Raw genomic sequence first — 21,394 nt, forward strand, 5'->3', positions numbered from 1 at the left:
GTTTTCAATTTGGGCCTAATTAATATGACCCAATCGTCTTTCAATTTGAAAGAGAAATCAAAGCAGAGCGCTATTAACATGTTCATAACGAGAAAAATAACTCTGTGTTAGTATGTGTATGTTTAAAAACCGTATAAAAACAAAATACCTCAAGTTACAAGAACAAGAATCTATATGTTATGTCAGGATCCTCCGGAGCTGCCAAATCCAAGAGTACATAATACCAACGGCACAATACGTTGAGATCAACATTAAAGGCATAAATGCAAATTTGTCACCTAGAAAATACGGATGCAAGAATTGAGACACCGTTTCTACTATTACCAAACCCATTAGATAGCTCTTCTCAAAACATCCAATTCCAAACTTGCTCTTGATATCACCAGTCTTCTTCTTCTTCAATGCCTTCTCGTCCCCGTGTTGAGCCGCAAAGCCGAGCCACATCACCATGGAGTGCAGTAACAGCAACAGAACCTTGATCGGGTACTCCTGCGGCTCGTATAAGAGTGGAAAGAGAGAATAACAAGAAACTGCAAGAGAAATACAGATTAGTACATGGAACGATTCATTATTATTGATTCTGGTTATGAATGAGCTTATTATAATACCTATGGAGACCAGAAAGTAGTGTTTAGCATCTTCTAGACTCTGTACCGCAACGATTGCAAGTGGGATGGTGAAGTGGAGGGATGCTTTCTCATGGACATGCCATCCAAAGAGAAAACCGCATGTATATGCATAAGCTATCCATCTAGCAACAACCCCGGGCTGTGGTTTTTGCCAGGCCTTGAGGAGACAAGGAGTAATAGCAAGCAATACCATTGCAAATGTTGTCAATGGTGTGATCTGTCATTGTACCAGAAGATAAGATCAATCGGAACTTTCATGAGGTTTGGGAGATGAAGGCAGACAAGAATGTGATGATTGACAGTACCTGAGGGAAAACTGCAAAAGGCGACGATTCTCCAACTAGTCCGCCAGTGAAAGAAGCGAAAGGAATCTGAATATCGAATCCGAGCTTTCGTAGTAAAAAGGCAAGCCCTTTGTCCAGTATTATATAGAAAACCCAAAAATTAGGTGCCCAGTATGCATGGCACAATCCTCTCCCGAAAGGAAACATTCGCTTTATGACTTGCTGTATCTGCAAACACAACAAGAAAAAACAAGAAAACCTCACCATTAGATGCCTTCTCACTAACGCTAATCGGAAAAGTTTAACTTGATACACAGAGGTTCGGTGGTTCAATTAGGTAAGAGTCCGTTAATTTAAACATTGGCATTGGCTTTCTCTGCAATCAGGAGAGGTCACAAGGAAGAGAGGTTTCTGTGACAATAAGTTGACAGTGTGTACTTCTGCTTTCTCGCTCCTCAAATGAGATAAGCTCTCCAACACCAAAATTCCAACAAATTCTAACTCTTTGCTCAACTAAACAATAAAAATGAGTTACATTCTACTAGACATCGAGAACAATAGAATCTTCATCTAGAATCCTGAATATTTCTGGCTATATATCTCAGCATTGTAGAAATAACACAGGAAAGGAAAATAAAAAAAGACAACCTTCTTCGATCTAAGAAAGAAGAACCACACTGACCTGTCCATGGTAGATAAATGGTCCATAAGCAACGGCAAAAACCGCAACAACCACCGCGCCAATAGTCACAAGCCGTCGGAAACCGGTAGCTAAACCGGACCAGCAATAATGCCTGAGGAGATAAACGAAATAAACCGGAGCAGCGACGGCGAACAAATGCTTGAAGCATAGAAGAACGGCGAACAAAAACCCACCCAACAGATCTCTACCATCTTGCAGAAAAGAAATCGAAAGCAACAACCAACCCAATAGAAATCCATTATACTGAAAATGAATGTGATCTACGATCAATAGCCCCGGAGACCAAATCACCAATGCGCAGATCAGATTTCGCTTTATCGGTTCCAGATTTCGAGTCAATCTGTAAAGACCGAAGAGAAGACAGAGATCGGAGACGATCACGCTGATACGTTGGAAGTAAATTACAGATTCGGCACTGTAATCGAGTCCTGATTGAAGATCTACGATCCTTGTATCGACGAGACCCGCGAAAACCGATAGGAAACGTTCGAAGTAGGCGAAAAACGGAGGATAATCGAGTGTCCATGGGCTGGTCTCGTCGAAGTACCATTTGGAGAGAGGAAGAGAGTGTGTGATAGCTAGCCAGTTACGGTGAACCTCGAAATCAGTGCTTCTGTACGACGGGATGAGAAGGAGTTTCACGGCTGTGGCCACGGCGAAGAACCATAGCAGAAGCTGCCGGTCACCGCTCCCCCGGCGATCCATCTCGGCACCGATAGACTGAAAATATTTGGGAAAGTTAATTACAGAACTCAATAATATGGGCCTAAACTGGGCCACCATACGGCCCATACTAAAATGTAAATAGTATTTAGTTTTACGTGGAGTTGTACACATGGCACAATGCAATTGGTTATATATAGGACATGAAACTGCTTTGTTTTTCTTTTTTAATACTAGTTTTTAAACTCACTGCTCAGTCACATATGTGTTTGAATTAATGTCATTTTGTTTTCTGGGTTCAATTCAGTCAAGTTTACCATTTTGGCCTAAAAAATAAAGTGTTTGGTACGTTTTGATAATTTACAATGACGTAAACCAATTTTTCTCCTTCATTATTTGTTTGTTGATTAGAGCAGTGACTTTTTTCTTTGCGATTTGATTTATTTTGGGTTAAACCATAGATAACATAAAATTGCTTTTTAAGTTGTGTGCATAATTCTTACCTACCTTTTCAACTGTCCAAAAATAAGGTAGCTAGTGGCTAGATCCTAGAGTTAGACCATTTGAAATCGATCTATGGCCGAGATCATTTACAATAAAATGAATTCAACGACTACATCCAAAGATTCCTTAAGATCAAATCCTAACCGCAGAAACAAAACAACAGAAATTAATTCCTATGCAATCATAAGACCTTCAGTTAACCGCCACGTAGCAGAAACTCCCAGCTTAGCTGGCGCACGAGCGAGATTCACCACACGTGACAAGGGCAGGTGGGTTAAGAAAAAAGAAAGGTAGGGCAAACGGGGTACAAGGGCAGCTGTCATGGGCCCGAGAGACAAGGACGTCGATTATTGGGCCTGTGAGAGGTGATAGTGGGACCCATAACTAATTAGTCCTTTTAAATAAAGGGTTTTTGTCTAGTCAGCTCCTCGTTTGATATTCCCAAACTCTAGTGGGACCTATTTCCCCCACTCGAACGCTTTGTTGTATCGACAGATGACAAGTTGTGTGGTCCTGGCCACTTTCTTTTTTGGAACTTTATTATTATTGATCACAAAACAGCCTCTTTTCTTTTGTATGTATTTGTTGTGTTATATATCGGTAAAAGGTTTTTTCAAGTATATTATTGGTTTGCCGTTCATAATGTGAGTCATTGCTTACTCAGAAACATTGAGTGCTTGACGTGATCTTATTTAAATATTTAATTTAAGAATAGCATTATTGTACGAGAGTAGTGTTTTCTTACCGTTGATTTGAAAAAGTCAAAGTCTGCTGTTTTGTGTTATTTGAAATTTCCAGTTGAATAATACTAATATGAATCAAAAGCATAAAAATGTGTTAATTCAAGTTGGTAGTGATGGTTTTTTTTTTATATAGAATGATAACCTCTTTGACACGTATAGATTTACGCAATTAAAAATGATAGTTGAAAGTTGATATACGGGTGGCTATCTAATTTATTACAGTGATTAAAATAGGTCGGTCACGCTGTTGCTCGTTTAGAGAATTGGAGGGTACGTCTTTCATATCCATGTTCCAAAATCCAAATACATGTTTTTAGAGGTTTTTGCCTAGTTGGATCGTTTTTTGCAATTTGCTTTTCCATTGAACAGAGCTTAGTGCCAACTGCCAAGACTTCACATTTTTTAACCAAACAGATTCGGACTAAATACTTAATTGGTAAGTTTGAGATTAAATACCATATATTTAGTTTGGAAGGAGATTAAATAATTTTTTTTTTGTAAGGAGATTTGGAAGGAGATTTAGTTTCTTCTAGTATTTTCTTTGAATTTTTTTCACCTGGAGCCTAACACGTGTACCAAGTTGTTTTGTCTCATTAAAAGATATGATTAAAAGTTATTATTGACTATACTATAGTAATAAAAAAAAAACGTTACTGTCCATATAAGAATAAATGAGATATATACACAAGTTCAAGTTCTTTGACAAAAACAAAATATATATGTAAGTACAGGTAAAGCAATTAAACAAATGAGAGGCGATTATAAATTACACACATGGAATGAAACATTGTCCAGGCGAGATGAATCCTAAAAAGATCGCAGAAAGTACACACGGGAACAGTTTTAAAAATATATATAAATTAGTTTTAGTAAAATATCAGTAATAAAAAATTAAAAAATTAGTAGAAGCTTTCATTTAATGTTAATATTATATTCGGAAAAAGTCCATCAATCATGCGTTATGCATGTTATTGTGGCCAACGAATCTCACAAACGCAAGACTTGTTTGAGTCCCCTCCTCGAACGAGATCCACCCAAATTATTGAAATGTTAAAAAATACTAATATATATTTGTTTTTTATTGATCGAAGTCGACGATTCAAAATAATAATACAAATAATAATTGTATAGACTTTGGTGCCGGAGAACAGAAAAACAAAAAATTATGCCTATTTTTTTACTGACATATAATTAGATGAACAATAACAAAAATAACTGGTACGGACAAAGAGTTCGATTCATTGTATTTTAACTTTATCGATGAATTTTCCGGTAAAATAACCAGAAACAGAATTTAGTAGTATTTACCTGACACAAGAAGACAATAATAAAACAAAGTACTGAATTATTGAGCTTGAACGTATGAATCTTTCGAGATTGGAACGTAGGAACGAATCGACGGTCAAGATGTAATGTAGAGCAGGGTCACTTAAGTGGTCCGTGATACAGATGATTCATTCAAGTCAAGCAGAAAGTCATAACGCCGGCTTTATAAATGGACACCAAATTCATCGGCTTCCTCCTCCTCCTCCTCTTTCTTCTTTCTCTCTGAGCTGAACCTCGAATCTGCTTCTTGCATTTTCTCTTTGTGAATTCGAGATCCGTTTTTTTTTTGTGTGATTAGTATTATAAGCAAAATGGCTTCGCAATACGCTGGGTATTTTGGTTGTGAAGAGCCACACTTTTTGGAATCTTGCTCTCTTTGCCGTAAACCGCTTGGTCTTAACTCCGATATCTTCATGTACAGGTACTAATCCGTTCAAACCAAATCAAAACCTCTTCTCATACCAAATCAAATTCTGGATCTGGGTTTAATGTAAAGCGATTGCCTTTAAATTTCATTAAAATTTGTTTCGATTCTGAATTGTCTTTGGCTTTATGATTTACAGAGGGGACAAGGCGTTTTGTAGCAAAGAGTGTAGAGAAGAACAGATTGAGTCTGATGAAGCTAAGGAGAAAAGCTGGAAAATTTCTGCAAGATCTCTCCGGAAAAAATCTTCCGAAGCAGCAAAAGATTCCGCCGCCGGCAAAACCGTACGGACAGGAACTCTCGTGGTGGCTTAGTAGAAGTTTTTTACCACACATTAAGAAAATCAAGCAAATAGCTTTCTGTATACCTTTTTCGTCTAAAAGCTATATCCTTCAAAACCCTCTTATTAAAAAAAAACCTGCAAAGTTTTGCTCTGTTTCTATTATCTTTTTCTGGATCGGAGCTGAAATGGGAAAAATTTCTCTGGTTCTCAAATTCTGATGTCGGGATCTGAGAAATTGTAGATCTGGTTTATGTAAATGTATGTGGAGTTTGGGAAAGGGAGAGAGAGAGATGACCATCTTTTGGCTGTGTGATGGTTTTGTTCTCTGGGGGTTCTAAATTTTGTTCGATGATGTTCCACTAAGAAACAGAGCATTCTATGTTCCAAATTCAATTTCTTTTATCTTCTCATTATCGTATCTAATAAATCGACATAATTTATTCAATATAGTGTTGTTACGTTCTCAGACTCAGGCCACATCGAGTGCCACCAGAAGTGGAGAAGTTGTATTGTCAATTGCAAATTCTGAAAAACAAATATTTCTTTTGGGATGCATTTTCCGACATAACTAAACAACTCCGGCGGCTCTTCTACATGTGAAAAAGGCGACAGCTAATTTAGGCCCATAGTGGGCTTTAAAATTGGGCCCATTTATACGCAAGTCGTTGATCTTTCAGATTGTGTATAGTAGTAAACACTGTAACAAGCGATCTATTTAGAATTGAAGAGTACAAAATTGAGATTGAATAATGATGTGAACACAAGAAACTCAAGATACGATGCTGATTTTACAAACAAAAAATCTCAAGAGTAAAAGTTGCTGAACCGCATCGCTTGCAAATCGTCTGGTCATTCATCGGTGGCACTCCAAAATTTGGGTACCAAACTCATCGGAGAGAGAGAGTATCATTGCTTCTTGTGTACCTTAAAGCCAAAGATTTTAGGAACGTAAGTTTGAGTCGGCTTCTGCGGTTTCATGTTCCCATAGGCCATGAGAAACAAATGTGGGAAGGTAGTCCCAAAGTAAGCTCCATCAATGTCTGCAATAACCATTAAGGAAGAAAACACCAAGACAAGTGGACAATATTACTCTTTTGTTTTCCATAGAGTTATCAAGTAAATCAAAAGCCAATCGCAAAGTCTAACCAAACAATCGCAAGAACGCATCATCATGTTAGCTATGCTACAAGAAAGATGAAAAAAATGTCTTTTGAACAAAGGAAAAAAGGATACTGCCTTGGTATTTAGATCGCGGGTAGTAGATATCCTCGCATTTTGGGCAGAATATCTTCACCGTGCTCGACCTCGGGATATCAGATTGCCCAACCGGAAGACAAGACTGCCCGCAACAGTAAACTCTCGGGCATCTCCCGAAATCATAGTTCCTGTATTTCTCCATCTACAAAGAGATTCAAGCAAAAACGATGTCATTCAAAAAAAAGATCAATGAGAAACAAGAGATCATAAGGAAGAAACTAAACTAGTCTTCTTCTTCTTTTACCATAGCAGCCAATCCTTTGGTGGTGAGAATGTAACGAACATGAATAAGACCATACAACATCTCAGCAGCTGATTCCACCATCTCATTTTGCTCTTCAGTAAACATATCACCTAATTCCCAAAAAAAAAATCTCCCCAAATTAATACAAGAAAGATCTTACACAAAGTGAATTCATCAATGGACGGACATTCACCACTTACCGTTTGATGATTCAACATCTAATATGAGATCAAGTGCATAATCATAGTAAGGAACTTGACCACTCAATCCACAGAGATTGAAATCGTCCTGTATGTAATCTTCATCTACTTCACAGAAAAACTCGTTCCCTCTCAAATTACAGAACCACGAGATCCACGATGTATCATCACCTTCCGAACCACTCACATCTGATCCTTCACTATCCGTTTCAGATTCGACTGCCAGAAAAAAAACACAAAAGTAGACCCAAAAATCAGAAAATTTTCCGGATACTAAAACCACAGAAACTGACTCTGAGATTAAAAAAGCAAACAACCTTCAGGTGAGCGAGAATGGCGATGATCGGGAAGCTGAGATTTAGCAGTGGAAGTTGAAGGGAAGGAATCTTTGTCTTTAGAAGTTAAAACCCTCGATGTGGAAGGTGAAGATTTCTTCAGATGTTTGTCTAAAGCATCATTGATCCGTTTCCGATCAATAGCTCCACCGAGGATCTCCGATCTCGACGATCCACCACCACCCATTATTCCTCCACTCCGATCCTTGTACATAACTCGATTCGATTCCCCCAATAAGATTAAGAAACTTCCAAGCTTAGATTCTCAAAGTCTCCGACTTTCTTATCATCAGAGAAAGGAGAGAGGCGGAGATATCTAGGTTTTTTTTGTCTTCTATTAAAAAATTTCTTTTATTTATTAATGATAATTTCTTGATCACAGAGTAGAGGAAAGAGAAGAAGAGGTAAAGAGTGCTCTGCTTTGCTTTTCCCTGTGGTTTTTTCTCCTTCTCTACTGTTTGTTTTCTTCTCTCTTTGATTTATCATTTTTTCATTTTTCTTAGTTTCTGTTATTTCAAATGGGCTTCCTTTTATTGGGCCTTATCATAGACACACTATTTTACCTTGTGATCGCTCTTTGTACGATTTAACTATGATTCATCATATCATATATCTTAGGAAGAAAGGAATCATAAAGTTTAATTATTTTCTATTTTCTTTCATAAGAACACGGTAGTAATAATTGACTTGCCTTTGCCTTTGCCTTCTGTTCTGGCTAATGATGAGGTGTTTGGTGGTCGATCCATTGTCTAAACTTGAAATTGAAATATTAATGATATTATTATACAGAAAAAATAATTCGTTTACTAACTATTTTTTAATTAGTTTTTACAATTTCAATTAATTTGTAACATTCATTTACAATTTCAATTGTTTAGTGACTGCAATTCTGCACACCAATGATTAACACATAAACTACAGTTACTCCACTTACTTTGTATCTTTTGCTAGAAAATTTTGGACCTTTGATTTTTTCTAAGTCATATTGAACAAATGGGTAAATAAGAGTTTTTCGAACGAAAGATGAAATAAAGCAAGTTTTTACATTCAAAAAACGAGAAAAAACAAACCCACCAAAATTAAAATACTCTCTTTTAGGCTTTTGCCTCTCTGACCGCTCCAAATTAAAGTGGACACCTTTTTTTCCACTCTTTGAAAAATCTTGCAGCTTTTCCTCTAAATTCTCCTCTTCCTTCTACACTTAACCAGAAGCACAAAAGAGAGAGAGAGAGAGAGAGAAAGAGAAAGAGAAAGATAGAAAGGATCAGAGAGTTTTCTCAATCGATGTCAGCTACAGTGTCTGCAGCAACAGTAGCAACAACAACAGCAGCTACAACATTTATAAAGTGCGTCACTGTTGGCGATGGAGCTGTGGGCAAAACTTGTCTTCTTATCTCTTACACCAGCAACACTTTTCCCACTGTATCCATCTCTCTCTCCCTCTCTCTCTCTCTTGGATTGCGTTTTTGATGGCTTTTCGTGAATGTTGTTCTCGTTATTACAGGATTATGTTCCAACAGTGTTCGACAATTTCAGTGCAAATGTTGTAGTCGATGGCCAAACTGTCAGTTTGGGTCTCTGGGATACTGCTGGTAAAATGTTCTGTTCTTGTATACAGATTTATATCTTCCAAACTTTGTAAAGGTCTAATCTTTTTTGACCCTTTAAGATAAATGTTACTTTTGACTTTTGTTTCTCTCAATCTTGAATTTTATGGGTAGTTGAAAAAAGAATGGATCTTTATATCTGTTCTGTTCTTTTATTAAATTTCAGGTCAGGAAGATTACAATAGGCTTAGACCATTGAGTTACAGAGGAGCTGATGTTTTCATTCTTGCCTTCTCTCTTATTAGCAGGCCTAGCTTTGAGAACATTGCTAAAAAGGTCCAGACTTTCTTTCTTTCTTTCTTTCCCCTTCAATGTCACTGCAATGTAACTTTCTCACACCATCTCATGCGCTTGCTTGCGGATCGATTCTCTTTCGCAGTGGGTCCCCGAGCTGCGACATTATGCCCCGACCGTGCCTATTGTTCTCGTTGGAACTAAATTAGGTGAAAGTTTGACCCACTCTGTGAATTCCGTTCTGTTTTTCCATTCGTCTTGAATGTTGGAAATCGAAAGTGTAATAGATCTAATGTAATATGTATGATCAAACTTCTTGCTCTTGCAGATCTAAGAGAAGACAAGCAGTTCCCAATGACTTATCCAGGTGCTTGCACAATCTCTACAGAACAAGTATGTTTCCTTAATATTCTTCTTCAGATGTATCATCAGAGCTTTTTTAACATTCAAGCTTTTTATATACCACAAAGCTTATTCTTTTTAGGGTCAAGAACTAAGAAAGGAGATAGGAGCATTAGCATATATAGAGTGCAGCTCGAAAACACAACAGGTACTAAACCATTAATACTTGAGCTATATTACTCTCTAACTCAGATCTTTTATAGCTCAATCTGCTAAAACTGGACTTGTGATGATGATGATGATGATTATCTTTCAGAATGTGAAAGAGGTGTTTGATGCGGCGATAAAAGTAGTTTTACAGCCTCCATCAAAGACTAAGAAACAAAAGAGCAGATTTGGTTTCTGCCATGTTCTTTGATCTCAATTGCTTCTTTGACTACCTACTCAAATATCTGGCGCGGCTTGCTTTCTTTTTTAAAATCCTTTTTAGTGTGTTGCCATATGAACGACACTTTGTGGATCAAAATCTGCAGAGTAGTATGATTCGCTATCTTCGTTATAAGAGTTTGATATTATGGTGAAGAGTGTGTTGTAACATATTAGCTAAGTCTCGTCTTTGTAAAATGTAAATGATCATCAATGCTTGTCTCTTTGAGTTACAAGCTCAAGATCAAGACAAATATATAAACCGGTTTTAACCGATTAAAACTGAACTTGAGAAGAAATCAACCGTTAGCTTTGGTCTTTACATTTCATAATTTTACTAACCAAGAAAATCTGAGAAAAAAATAGATGAATCGAAACCGATTGGAAGGCATATTGTGGTCTAATATAATCCGTGACCGAACCATATAAACACACTTGAAACTAGGTCAAGATACGATCTAATATAATCCGTGACCGAACCATACCATTGTTAACTGAGGTTAGCTTGAAAGTTGAAACGGCGTCACTCGTCAGCGAGAGGCGTGAAAGTGATAACTGGATTAAAGGGTTACGGATCTTCTTAATTGGGAAAAATATATGGTAGTATATAACATAAAGAGTTGCATCTACACTTATTAAATACTAGGTTATAAGGAGGGAACAAATTGAAATTGGTAGAATCACTCACAGCTTATCAAATTTTCATAATTATTTAGGCCTTTTCACATATTTCCTTTTTTTTTTGTATTTTTGACAAATCAATACCGAAGTAAAAGCTTGATCACCACGTCTTTTCCTTAAAACAGAGTATCTTTATCTTAGTTTATTTTATTATATTATTTTAATCCAACAAGCTCAGGCTCTCTCATTTCTCTCGCCAATTAGGGTTTCTTCTAGCTCTCTCGATTTCATTACCATTGTTGATCCGCTGAGCTAGGAGTGTTCGGTCCCGATAATTGTGTTGCTAAGCTCTGATCTTTGTTCTTCGAATCGAATTAGGTTTGTTTGTTTGGTCTGATTGGTAAACAACATAGGAACGCGATGCCACCGAGGGTTGTGAAGAGGGGAGGCGCCGCGAGAAGAGGCGGGAGGCTTACCAGATCGGCGCTCAAGGCGCAGAATCCTCCGGTGGAATCTCCCCATGAAGAATCTGTTAATATGGAAGAGCTCTCTGGCTCCGATGTTGTAGAAGCTAAGGAGGAGACACCGGAGGTGGATAAATCTGTTGAGGAAGAGAATCCATTAGATGTGCCAAAGCCATCGGATTCGTTCGATGATCCTGAAGCTATTGCGAATCCGGATGGCGTTGTTCTGTCGAAAAGTAAGATTCTTTTGAGCTTGGTTTTAATTCCTTTGCTTCGTATTTTGGGATTATCTAGTTAATCTTAGTATCGTATTTTGTTTCTGACGGATCTAAGTCTCGCTCTGACGAAAGTTTATGGCTTGGTCCTCCCAACAAATCTGACCATAGAATGTTTAGATTTAATTTGGATGATTGAATTTAAGGGTCACCTCCTCTAATTTCTTTGGAAGATAGAGGTATCTTCACTTTAGGCTACCTCGAATAGTCTAGATGTTTTACTCGCTTTTACTCGCAGAGGAGACTGAGGTAAAGGAATCTGTGGATGATTTCGGAAAAGATGAAAGATTGGATTTAGATGACAATGAACCAGAGTATGAGCCTGAAGAATATGGTGGGGAGGATTTTGAAGAGAGAGAACTGGAACAGGAGGATCATGAGTTAGTAAATGAAGAAGACGAAGAACTGGAGGAGGAGATGGAGGTTGAGGACGAAGTAGGTGAGTTTGCAGACGAGATTGGAGATGGTCCGGAGGAGCTTGAGAGTGAAGGTGATGATGAGCATGCTGGTGAAGAAATTAAGCATGGAAAAACTGTCGATGTGGAAGAAGAAGAGCATCATGTTGTTTTCCAAGAGAGACGTAAGCGTAAGGAGTTTGAAATATTTGTTGGAAGCTTGGACAAAGGTGCTACGGAGGAGGACTTAAAGAAGGTCTTCAGTCACGTGGGCGAAGTGACTGAAATTAGGATTATGAAGAATCCTCAGACAAAGAAGAGCAAGGGTTATGCTTTCCTGCGTTTTGCAACTGTGGAACAGGCAAAACGAGCCGTTAAAGAGCTTAAAAACCCAATGGTAATCGCCTACACTTTAGTATTTGATGGAGAGTTTGTGTAGCTTTACATATTATATCATGCTCTTGGTCATTGGGACTGCAGATCAATGGTAAAAAGTGTGGTGTAACTGCCAGCCAAGATAAAGATACCCTCTTCATTGGTAACATATGCAAGACATGGACCCCAGAAGCTGTAAGTATTCGGGTGTCTGTAGATATGTCAATTAAACCCAATTCGACAGTTCGTGGTAATTACCATTGGGCCTTTGCTGTTGTTCTAGTTGAGGGAGAAGCTGAAACACTATGGCGTTGAGAATATGAATGATATTTCTTTGGTAGAGGACAACAACAATGTCAACATGAATCGAGGGTATGCTTTTTTGGAATTCTCATCTCGCTCAGATGCCATGGATGCTCACAAACGCCTCCTCAAGAACGATGTGATGTTTGGAGTTGAGAAGCCTGCAAAAGTTTCTTTTTCAGATTCCTTCTTAGATCCGGAAGATGAGATTATGGCGCAGGTACTCACAATGCAGGATCATTTATTTGTTGCAACTCTCATCCTACCATGTCCTCTTTAGAGTGTTGGAGGAGTTTATAGGCGCAGATGTGGGTGCCACCTATTCACTTAATAGGGTTTTATTTTACCGTTTCTGGATGGTAGCTTAGAATACGTTCTAAACCCATAAATGAAAACAGACACGGAATACATTTTCCTTCTGGCCCTCTAACGTCATTTCTAAATACTGGATTAATGATTTTGAATCTACTATATCTATCTGCTCATAGTACTTGGTTTCATTAATTTTCTGGTATTACAGGTTAAGACTATCTACATTGATGGTATGTCACCTTCATGGAATGAAGAGCATGTTAGAGACCTTTTGAAAAGATATGGTAAAGTTGAAAAAGTTGAGCTTGCGCGGAATATGCCATCAGCCAGGAGGAAAGATTATGGGTTTGTAACTTTTGATACTCATGAAGCTGCTGTGAGTTGTGCCAAATTCATCAACAACTCAGAGCTAGGAGAGGGAGAGGACAAGGTATGCATATTTTGTAATCCTTAGTTCACATGAGTATTTTCTTGCTTGCTTATATCTCCCCTTTTTCTTGGCCAGTCAAAAGTAAGAGCACGCTTATCTAGACCACTTCAGAGAACAGGTAAAGCCAGGCAGTTCAATCGCTCAGCCCACCGGTCTAGGCATGGGAGTGGACGATCTGAAAGGAGTTCATTGGCTCGTCTACCACCTCGTAGCCTTGCTTCCTCTAGAAGTGCTAGAGGCGTTGGATCTCGGGTCCCACCTTCTAGTGCGAAGAGAGCGACTGGATCAAGAGGAAGACGCCAACGCCCACGCCCACCTCTACCACCTCCTGCAAGAGTCAGGCCCTTGCCACCACCTGCAAGAGTCAGGCCCTTGCCACCACCTGCTAGGTCATATGACAGAAGACCTCCAGGTACAACTGGCGCTGGACTGGTGTTTTTTCATGTTCAGTCATCTTTTTTTCTCGACTTTTGTTTTCTGTTGATGTATTTGATCATATTCCAAATTGTGTTTTGCAGTTCCTCCGTATCCAAAGGCTAGCTTGAAGAGGGACTATGGTCGGCGTGATGATCTTCCTCCTCCAAGAAGCAGACCAGCTGTGAGCTATAGCTCTAGGCTTTCTCCTGAGAGGCATCTGTCTTACAGAGATGATTACGCACCTCGTGGTTCTGGTTATTCAGATGTTCCTAGAAGCTCTTCTCGCTCAGAAATGAGGAGGCCGTACGTGGATGATCTTTACAGTCCGAGATTTGAAAGACCTCCAAATTACAGTGAAGGAAGATCTCGTGCTTATGAACCTCTTCCTGTGTCACCTCGTGGTTCTGGTTATTCAGATGTTCCTAGAAGTTCTTCTCGCTCAGAAATGAGGAGGCCGTACGTGGATGATCTTTACAGTCCGAGATTTGAAAGACCTCCAAGTTACAGTGAAGGAGGATCTCGTGCTTATGAACCTCTTCCTGGGTCAAAGCGACCATATGCTGCATTGGTCGGAATTTATTGCTTACTCTTGACCATTTGGTTCTCTTGGGTTTTTGATCGTTGAACTATATGATTGTTTACTCAACGAGTGTTTGTTATGTAGGATGACATTCCTCCCCGATATGCTGATGTCGATGTTCGTCATTCAAGAGCCCGTTTGGAGTTTGATCTTGGCCCATCTCAATATGGGGAATCGTATGGGGATCGGTATGTTCTTCATCTTTGTTTATCTCTGGCTGCAGTTTTTGTGTGTGTCAAGTGTATTTTTAGGCTCTTACTTGCATGTTTTTGGTGTAGGATTTCTAGACCAAGTCTAGGATATGGAAGCAGCCGAAATGCTTTGTCAAGCCATGACTCGCGTGGCTCATACAGCAGTCGTCAGGGAATGGACAGTCCCAGCTCAAACCCATGGCTAGTGGGGCGACCGCCCTGGGCCTAATCCCCACTTTTTAATTTTTTTAATTTTTTTTAATGTTAAAGAAAGAACAAAATTATCGTTTTTATAAAGATGTTATATGAATCTTATTGAAAATTGTTGCAAGTTTTCAACAAAAAGATCATCGCAACGGATTTATGACTAATCTGACCTGTGGCAAATGAAACTATAGAGACATAATTAAAATTAATCTCAAGTGTTTCATGCGGTTTGTATCTTCCACTGCACATGTATTTAAGTCTTTTTAAAATGGGTTGACAAGCATCACTTCTATGGAGATGTCTTTAATCTTCTGTATGAATGTGTAATGTGTTCGAGGCATTAATCACTATGTCTTCATATAGAACTGAGATTTAGCTGTGTTTGTATTGCTCTATCAGTTTCAAAAGGCTTTCTTCCACACTAAAAACAAAAAAAAACCTAGCAAGAACCTTATCACATCTGAGCTTAAAGATTTGCGTTTCTTTTGTTTGAATTTGATGCTTGCTCTGTGTGTGATAAGCCCTGACAACCAAGGGATTCTACTCCATTAAGAAGTGGTTACTACTCCATTAAAGTCAATTTTCAAGCTTTGTCGAAGAACCACTCTTCTTCTCTCTGTATATACTCCATATTGGGATACCAAAACGCTAAAATAATTTATAACAAGAGGTGCTTCGGAACTTCCGAAATTTATACACTTTATAACATAAACATTACTGGTGTTAGAAACTGAAGGACAAAGATTCAGCTCTTTGGATTTCCACAAATCTAAAATTCTGAGAATCACACATAAAAGTTACGGCCTTTTTGATCACGAGTCAGTGGCTAATGACGAAGATATTCTTCTAGCTTTCTTCTTCTTCGTCTCCTCCACATTTTCTGACATGCTTTTAGCAAATGCTTCTACTATTCTTTGTTGCGATTCCAGTATCATCTTCGTCCTCTTCATCTCCATCTCCATCCTCATCGCTTCTATCTCTCTCGTCATCTCCATCTTCGTCTGCTCTGTTCTCAGCAACGTATCTCCAAGTAGCTTGATCGCACTCGCTATCTCAACCATTGGATCATCATCATCATCCTCCTCCGTCTTCATCATCATCATCTCCCTTCCTCGTTTCCCTGCTCTATCTTCTCCTCCTTCAGGGATTCTCACAACTCTAGCTCCGTAACTGGATCCCGCTCCCAGACGACCAGGTCTCGGATTCCCACTGACACCGAGACTTGGACTCGCCGTGTATTTCGGATCGATCTTACCGGGAAATCTCGGCCCGGACTGTGCTATACTCACTCCCGTCGGTATCCGAATTCTAATTCCGCCGCTGCTGCTACCTCCGCCACCACCAGATCCGGCGGTACCATTCCTATTAAAGAACCTCGGTGTTGTCCTCGCCACCGAACCTCCGCCGCTGAATTGATACCGAGCGGCGTAATTGCCATCGTCTTCCTCCTCGTTTCCACTTTCGTTACCCTGTTTGGTCTCCGGTCGATTCTCCATGGCTTCCATTCGCTTAAAGTGGACCCAAGAAGATATAAACCTCGCCACCGGCACAGATCTGGTTCGCTGGATCTCGGTACGGTACCGTTTCCGGAGCTTCTCCATCTTGTGCCGGCACTGAACCGCCGTTTTTTTCGGCGTCGCATCGGGACAATTAGCTGCGACCGCTTCCGCGACTTCCTCCCAGTGATTCGCCTTGAGGTTTCCACGGTTCAGAGCGTACCATTTGTCTCGATACGCGTCAATAAGCGCGGTCGTCTCCTCGAGAGACCAGCACGGCGGAGGTAATCGCCTGGAGCTCTTGGAAGTCGCCGGGACGGAGGCGATCTTCACATCGGTAGCGGAAGCCGGATCCTCCAAAGCATTGTCTAGAGCGGAGGAAGATGGTGGCGGCGGGAGGAGAGCTAGCGGCGGAGACGATTGGATCCGCACCCGGGATGGATCGGGAATTGGATCATGATTCAACGGAGATTCCGGATCGGACATGATCGATATAGATAAAATCAGAAATTGAGGGGTTGGAGAAAGTTAGATCTCGAGAAAAAAAAAAATGTTGGCTGTGATGCGATGGCTTTTCGCGGCGGCGATTTCACGTAATAACGAGGAGATAAGGGAGAGAGAGAGAGAGAGTGGAGGAGAGGCGCATGATAATGGTTGGTGGCGGAGGTTAAGGTGTTAGATAAAAGCGCATATTAGCAGAGTTGGTAATTAAAGGGAAAAGGCTTAAGCGGTGGTGGCGGAGGGTGGTGGGGGCACCGTCGTGGATGACACGTGGAAGAAAAGTAATGGAAAATAAAAAGAGAAAAAGCGGCTGATTTCGGGGACGAAGCCACATAGCCACCGTTTTTTCATGGTTGTATTGCTAACGTGAGCCGCGTATGACGGGGCCGGTAGGTGGCGTAGGGTAGATTTGCAAACCACTCTTGCTAATCGCTTAATTATCATTTTTTGGCGTCATTCCTCTTTTTGACTTATCTTTCTCTCTTAACATTCTTTTATTTTTAGCAACTCATTTATTATATCACATGAGATTATGATTTGTTGATTTAAGGCCTTAAAACCCATTATATCCTATTTGTGTAAATGGGTTGATGTTAGTGGGCTAGGCTCTCACTAACTTACACTATCAACTACTTCAACCAGTGTAAAGCGAGAATCAGCAGCTGTCATATGTCCGTCGTGTAGTTTAAGCAGACAAAGAAAGGAATCTCACGACAAACTTGTGAGGACTTATGTTATCGATAGTGAAAGTGAAAGTGTTTAACAATAGCTTTTTACTATTTTATTGTATTGGCTTGGCTTTTAATTTTGATTAGTTAGAAAGAACCAATATCGAGGCTAATTATTGGGTTATTTTTTTGGCTTTATTGGTTTCTTATCTTCTTAGTAAAAGTATTATTCTCCGATCATAGAGTTTTAAAATTAAATAATTAAAATCAAGTAAGGTATTTTGTCTAGGGGCAAATTAAACTTCATCATCACACCTACTTCAGCTTGCTATAATATTATATATACGGATATGTGTTCTTATCTGAAAGTGGATAACCTTAATTTAGAACAGGATATTCCTTGGGACTCAAGAACGGTGAAAACATGGACCACAGATTGTTTGATGTAACTCTCACGGGAGACGTAACAACACTTGAGTTGCTCCTTCAAGAAGATCCACTGCTTCTCGAGCGTCTCTCTCTGTCGTCTCCAGAGAATCCTCTCCATGTCTCAGCCCTTGCCGGAAAAGCCGCCTTCACAAGAGAAATCTTGCGTCACAAGCCAGGTTTAGCTCTGGAGCCGAACCAACAAGGGTTAAGCCCTCTTCATATTGCTTCAGCCTCAGGGGAAATAGAAGTTGTGAGAGAGCTCCTAAGTATTGTACGGAAACGTGATCTCTGCTTCTTGAAGGATAAAGACGGTTTGATTCCTCTTCACTGCGCAGCACAAAGAGGAAGAATCGAGGTCATAAAAGAGCTGGTTTCGTCTTTCCCTGAATCTCTCGAGGAAGTAACTGCTTCTCTTGAGACCGCTCTTCATGTTGCTGTTAAGAACAATCAAATTGAAGCTACAAAGTTGTTGCTGGAAGAGATCAAGAATCGTAGCATGTCGCGTGGAATTGTTAACCAAGAAAATCGAGAAGGCAATACAATCTTACATCTTGCAACACTTGGGAAACAGCTTCAGGCAAGTTTCTTCTTCTTTACTCATCATTTACAAACCATATGCCAAATATTCCTATAATATTGTTATCTACAGATTGTGGAGATGTTGATTGGTGAAGAAGCAATAATGCGTGGATCGGTAGATGTAAATAAACAAAACAGAAACTGGTTAACACCAAAGGACATTCTTGACGTGGTTATTGAAACCGAAGGAGGAAGTGTTTCTGAAATGTACAAAGTTGTTCAAATCTTTCAGACAGCTGAAGCAAAGAACGCAAAGGAGAAACGCAAAACCCTTAAACCAGTTCCTCATAGCAAATCTCCTTGTCGTAGGATACGGGATTTTCTAGACTACGAGATTACTAATTCCACAAATGAACAACGCGATACTCTAATGGTTGTTGCAACACTCATAGCAACACTTACATTCACTGGAGTCCTTCAGCCTCCAGGAGCTTTCAGAAGTGAGGACTCTAATGGTGGCTCTGGTTCACAGAACAACACAACAACGTCACCAGCGCGAATTATAAACACCATCTTCGGTCCCAGGAACAGCACTGCAGGACAAGCAATCATGGCGAGCAGACCCCTTGACTTCACTCTCTACGCTTCCTTCAACGCGATTGGCTTCTTAGCTTCGGTTACAATGATCTCTCTGCTCACCAAAGGGTTCCCTCTGAGAAATTGGATGAGGCTTTGCATTATCTCAATTGTGGCTACTTATTTGATTGCAATCTTCTATATAGCACCAGATGAGGATATATTTTGGCTTGTGGTTCTAGGGCTATCGTCGCTCTTGGTTCTTCGTGAGCTTTATCTCTTCATCAAGTCGTTGCTCCAAGCGTTTTCGATTGCAACAGTCTCTAGTTCTGTTCTTAGTTGATCTCAGTTCAATCTCTTTGTTGTTTTGCGCGTTGTTTCTTTCTCAAACCTAGTATTTTTTGTGTGTGTGTGTGTGTGTGCTGAACGTGTGTTTTTTCTCATTTAATTTGGATTAATTTATTTATCATTGTCAAATGATCTTGAAATGGGTTTTCTCTCATCTTTGTTGTGTGAATTTGACTTCAATAAAGTAAACTTTTTTTGAAGACGTGTGGAGTTTTGAAATGTTCTGTTTCTCGAATGCTCTGACTTGACAAAGTTGAAATTTTAATCTGTTTAATGTTGAATTCCTGCAAAAAGGGTTTTTGACTTAGCAGAGAGAGAGAGAGATGGAGATGAATCCGCTAATGGTGGCTGCTCGAAAAGGAGATGTCGAGTATCTACTCCGATCAACGGAATCCGATCCGAATCTTCTCGAGGTTGTTCTCATCGACGGCGAAGAAACGCCGTTACACGCTGCCTCCATGTACGGACACTTGAGTTTCATCAAAGAAATCCTCAAACTAAGAGAAAGTCTCGGAAGAGAACTTAACAAAGACGGATTTATACCTCTGCATATAGCAGCAGCCATGGGACACGTCGAAATCGCGAGAGAGCTTCTGGAGAAGCTAAGTGGTGAGATCTGCTTGATTAAAGGCAAAGAGAGAAGGATTCCTCTCATTACGCTGCTATGAGAGGAAGAGTTCGTGTTCTTGATGAGTTAGTGTCTGCAAATCCTGAATCTCTTGAAGAAGTCACTGCTCGTGGAGAGACAGTGCTTCATCTTGCGGTTAGATTCTGTCAGTTCGATGGATTCGTTGCTTTATTGGAACATCTCAAGGAGTTCGATAAGCTCTGTGTGTTGAATAAGCAAGACAATAGAGGCAACACGGTTTTGCATTTAGCTGTTCAGAAACGACAGTACGAGTTATTTCAAATATAGTAAAAATTCAAAAATTGAAATCGAATGCTGCTTTTTTTTTTGGATTTGGTTTGGTTTATATATAGAGTGTACATCCATTGGTATGAAAATGGCAGGTGATTGACTTGTTGCTTAGCTCTAGAGACTTTAATAACACAATCCCAAGAGACTTCATTGAAGTGAACTTTTTAAACGCCAATGGCTTCACACCTCTTGATTTGTTACTTAACTTTGGAGGTGAACCAGAAGACACAGAGATTGATCAGATCCTCCGCGAAGCAGGAGCTATAAGATCCAGAGATGACAACACAAGACAAGCAGCAGCAGCAACAATAACAACAGAGAACGAAACAAGACAATCAGAAGAATCTCTGACGACTCACAAGCAATGGCTAGATTACTTCAAGAACAAGAAAAACAGAGTTTCACCTAGCGAAATTCGCAGTGTCTTACTGGTTATCGCGATTCTATAGCCACAGCGACTTATCAAGCCGCACTAAGTCCACCTGGAGGTGTTTGGCAAGAAGATTACTGCATCAATGGATACTGTCAAATAACTGACATCAAAGGAAACAAAACCAAACCGGTTTATATCGCAGGAACAACTATAATGGGATCAAAGAGTTGGATTTCTTATGGCATTTTCATCTTCTTAAACTCGATCGGGTTTTTCACTTCTCTTGAACTAATCTCGTTACTCACAAAAGGTCTCCCTTTCTACCTTGAGCTACAAGTTTCACTGACTGCTCTTGCCTTGACCTATGGATTTGCAATGTCAGCACTTTCTCCTAATTTCGGATTAGGCTTGTTCTTCATGGTGATCTCCGTTGTATTACCCATCGCAGTAGCAAAAATCCCCAGTCTAATTCGGAAATATGCCAAGAAAACAAGAATCACTCCTCTCAGAAGTACTACAACAACCACCTCCTAAAATCCCAAGTTTCAGTCTCAGATTCCAGTTCCCCTGTTTTTTTTTTTTTTTCCTTTCTTGTTTGTTTTGTGTTACTTGAGTTGTATGTATGAAGAGATATGAGTCAAAAGGTAAACACTTTCTTTTTTGTTTTTTTTTTCTTTCAATATATATTATTTGTATAAGCTCTCACAAGTCACAGTCTCTTAGCCTCTTTCAACTTCTCCATTGACTGTGATTTCTTTATCGTTACACTCTGTCTCTGCTCTGCACATGTT

At 39.7% G+C, this 21,394-nt stretch overlaps 9 protein-coding genes across 11 annotated transcripts; 6 read left to right on the plus strand and 3 right to left on the minus strand.

Annotated features, from left to right (window-relative positions):
• Positions 1–107: 107 nt before the first annotated feature.
• LOC18015626 (probable dolichyl pyrophosphate Glc1Man9GlcNAc2 alpha-1,3-glucosyltransferase) lies at positions 108–2,325 on the minus strand. The gene is made up of 4 exons (XM_006397584.2): positions 1,596–2,325; positions 935–1,141; positions 609–846; positions 108–530 (listed from the first exon to the last, which is right to left on the minus strand). Exons 1-4 carry the CDS (start codon positions 2,319–2,321, stop codon positions 178–180), a joined length of 1,524 nt encoding a protein of 507 aa, XP_006397647.1. The 5' UTR covers positions 2,322–2,325; the 3' UTR covers positions 108–177.
• A 2,643-nt stretch (positions 2,326–4,968) lies between these two features.
• Positions 4,969–6,004, plus strand: LOC18015875. The gene is made up of 2 exons (XM_006397585.2): positions 4,969–5,273; positions 5,416–6,004. The coding sequence occupies exons 1-2, from the start codon at positions 5,164–5,166 to the stop codon at positions 5,588–5,590; spliced, it is 285 nt and encodes a 94-aa protein (XP_006397648.1). The 5' UTR covers positions 4,969–5,163; the 3' UTR covers positions 5,591–6,004.
• Positions 6,005–6,209: 205 nt separating this feature from the next.
• On the minus strand, positions 6,210–8,055 carry LOC18015876 (putative casein kinase II subunit beta-4). 2 transcript variants are annotated; one of them, XM_024154970.1, is made up of 5 exons: positions 7,578–8,055; positions 7,261–7,479; positions 7,061–7,170; positions 6,796–6,958; positions 6,210–6,599 (listed from the first exon to the last, which is right to left on the minus strand). In XM_024154970.1, the coding sequence occupies exons 1-5, from the start codon at positions 7,807–7,809 to the stop codon at positions 6,466–6,468; spliced, it is 858 nt and encodes a 285-aa protein (XP_024010738.1). In that variant the 5' UTR covers positions 7,810–8,055; the 3' UTR covers positions 6,210–6,465. The 2 variants fall into 2 exon arrangements, with proteins under 2 accessions (XP_024010738.1, XP_006397649.1); XM_006397586.2 differs by having other exon boundaries at positions 6,793–6,958; positions 7,578–8,054.
• A 761-nt stretch (positions 8,056–8,816) lies between these two features.
• LOC18015877 (rac-like GTP-binding protein ARAC9) lies at positions 8,817–10,491 on the plus strand. The gene is made up of 7 exons (XM_024154949.1): positions 8,817–9,017; positions 9,100–9,187; positions 9,369–9,478; positions 9,582–9,645; positions 9,765–9,829; positions 9,921–9,986; positions 10,095–10,491. The coding sequence occupies exons 1-7, from the start codon at positions 8,880–8,882 to the stop codon at positions 10,194–10,196; spliced, it is 633 nt and encodes a 210-aa protein (XP_024010717.1). The 5' UTR covers positions 8,817–8,879; the 3' UTR covers positions 10,197–10,491.
• A 573-nt stretch (positions 10,492–11,064) lies between these two features.
• Positions 11,065–14,941, plus strand: LOC18015878 (RNA binding motif protein, X-linked-like-1). 2 transcript variants are annotated; one of them, XM_006397588.2, is made up of 9 exons: positions 11,065–11,525; positions 11,803–12,356; positions 12,440–12,529; positions 12,618–12,857; positions 13,158–13,379; positions 13,455–13,791; positions 13,898–14,364; positions 14,461–14,564; positions 14,655–14,941. In XM_006397588.2, the coding sequence occupies exons 1-9, from the start codon at positions 11,246–11,248 to the stop codon at positions 14,794–14,796; spliced, it is 2,436 nt and encodes an 811-aa protein (XP_006397651.1). In that variant the 5' UTR covers positions 11,065–11,245; the 3' UTR covers positions 14,797–14,941. The 2 variants fall into 2 exon arrangements, with proteins under 2 accessions (XP_006397651.1, XP_024010716.1); XM_024154948.1 differs by lacking the exons at positions 11,803–12,356; positions 12,440–12,529; positions 12,618–12,857.
• A 471-nt stretch (positions 14,942–15,412) lies between these two features.
• Positions 15,413–17,241, minus strand: LOC18015879 (trihelix transcription factor ASIL2). Its single transcript, XM_006397589.2, has one exon. It carries the CDS (start codon positions 16,754–16,756, stop codon positions 15,587–15,589), a length of 1,170 nt encoding a protein of 389 aa, XP_006397652.1. The 5' UTR covers positions 16,757–17,241; the 3' UTR covers positions 15,413–15,586.
• A 622-nt stretch (positions 17,242–17,863) lies between these two features.
• Positions 17,864–19,306, plus strand: LOC18015880 (ankyrin repeat-containing protein BDA1). Its single transcript, XM_024155083.1, has 2 exons — positions 17,864–18,445; positions 18,518–19,306. Exons 1-2 carry the CDS (start codon positions 17,864–17,866, stop codon positions 19,304–19,306), a joined length of 1,371 nt encoding a protein of 456 aa, XP_024010851.1.
• A 346-nt stretch (positions 19,307–19,652) lies between these two features.
• LOC18015881 (ankyrin repeat-containing protein BDA1) lies at positions 19,653–19,979 on the plus strand. Its single transcript, XM_024155084.1, has one exon. It carries the CDS (start codon positions 19,653–19,655, stop codon positions 19,977–19,979), a length of 327 nt encoding a protein of 108 aa, XP_024010852.1.
• LOC112086211 (ankyrin repeat-containing protein ITN1-like) lies at positions 19,976–20,679 on the plus strand. The gene is made up of 2 exons (XM_024155085.1): positions 19,976–20,176; positions 20,323–20,679. Exons 1-2 carry the CDS (start codon positions 19,976–19,978, stop codon positions 20,677–20,679), a joined length of 558 nt encoding a protein of 185 aa, XP_024010853.1.
• The last annotated feature ends 715 nt before the right edge of the window (positions 20,680–21,394 follow it).

Source organism: Eutrema salsugineum, unplaced genomic scaffold (genome assembly GCF_000478725.1).
Source record: "Eutrema salsugineum unplaced genomic scaffold, Eutsalg1_0 scaffold_22, whole genome shotgun sequence".
Classification (NCBI taxonomy): domain Eukaryota; kingdom Viridiplantae; phylum Streptophyta; class Magnoliopsida; order Brassicales; family Brassicaceae; genus Eutrema; species Eutrema salsugineum.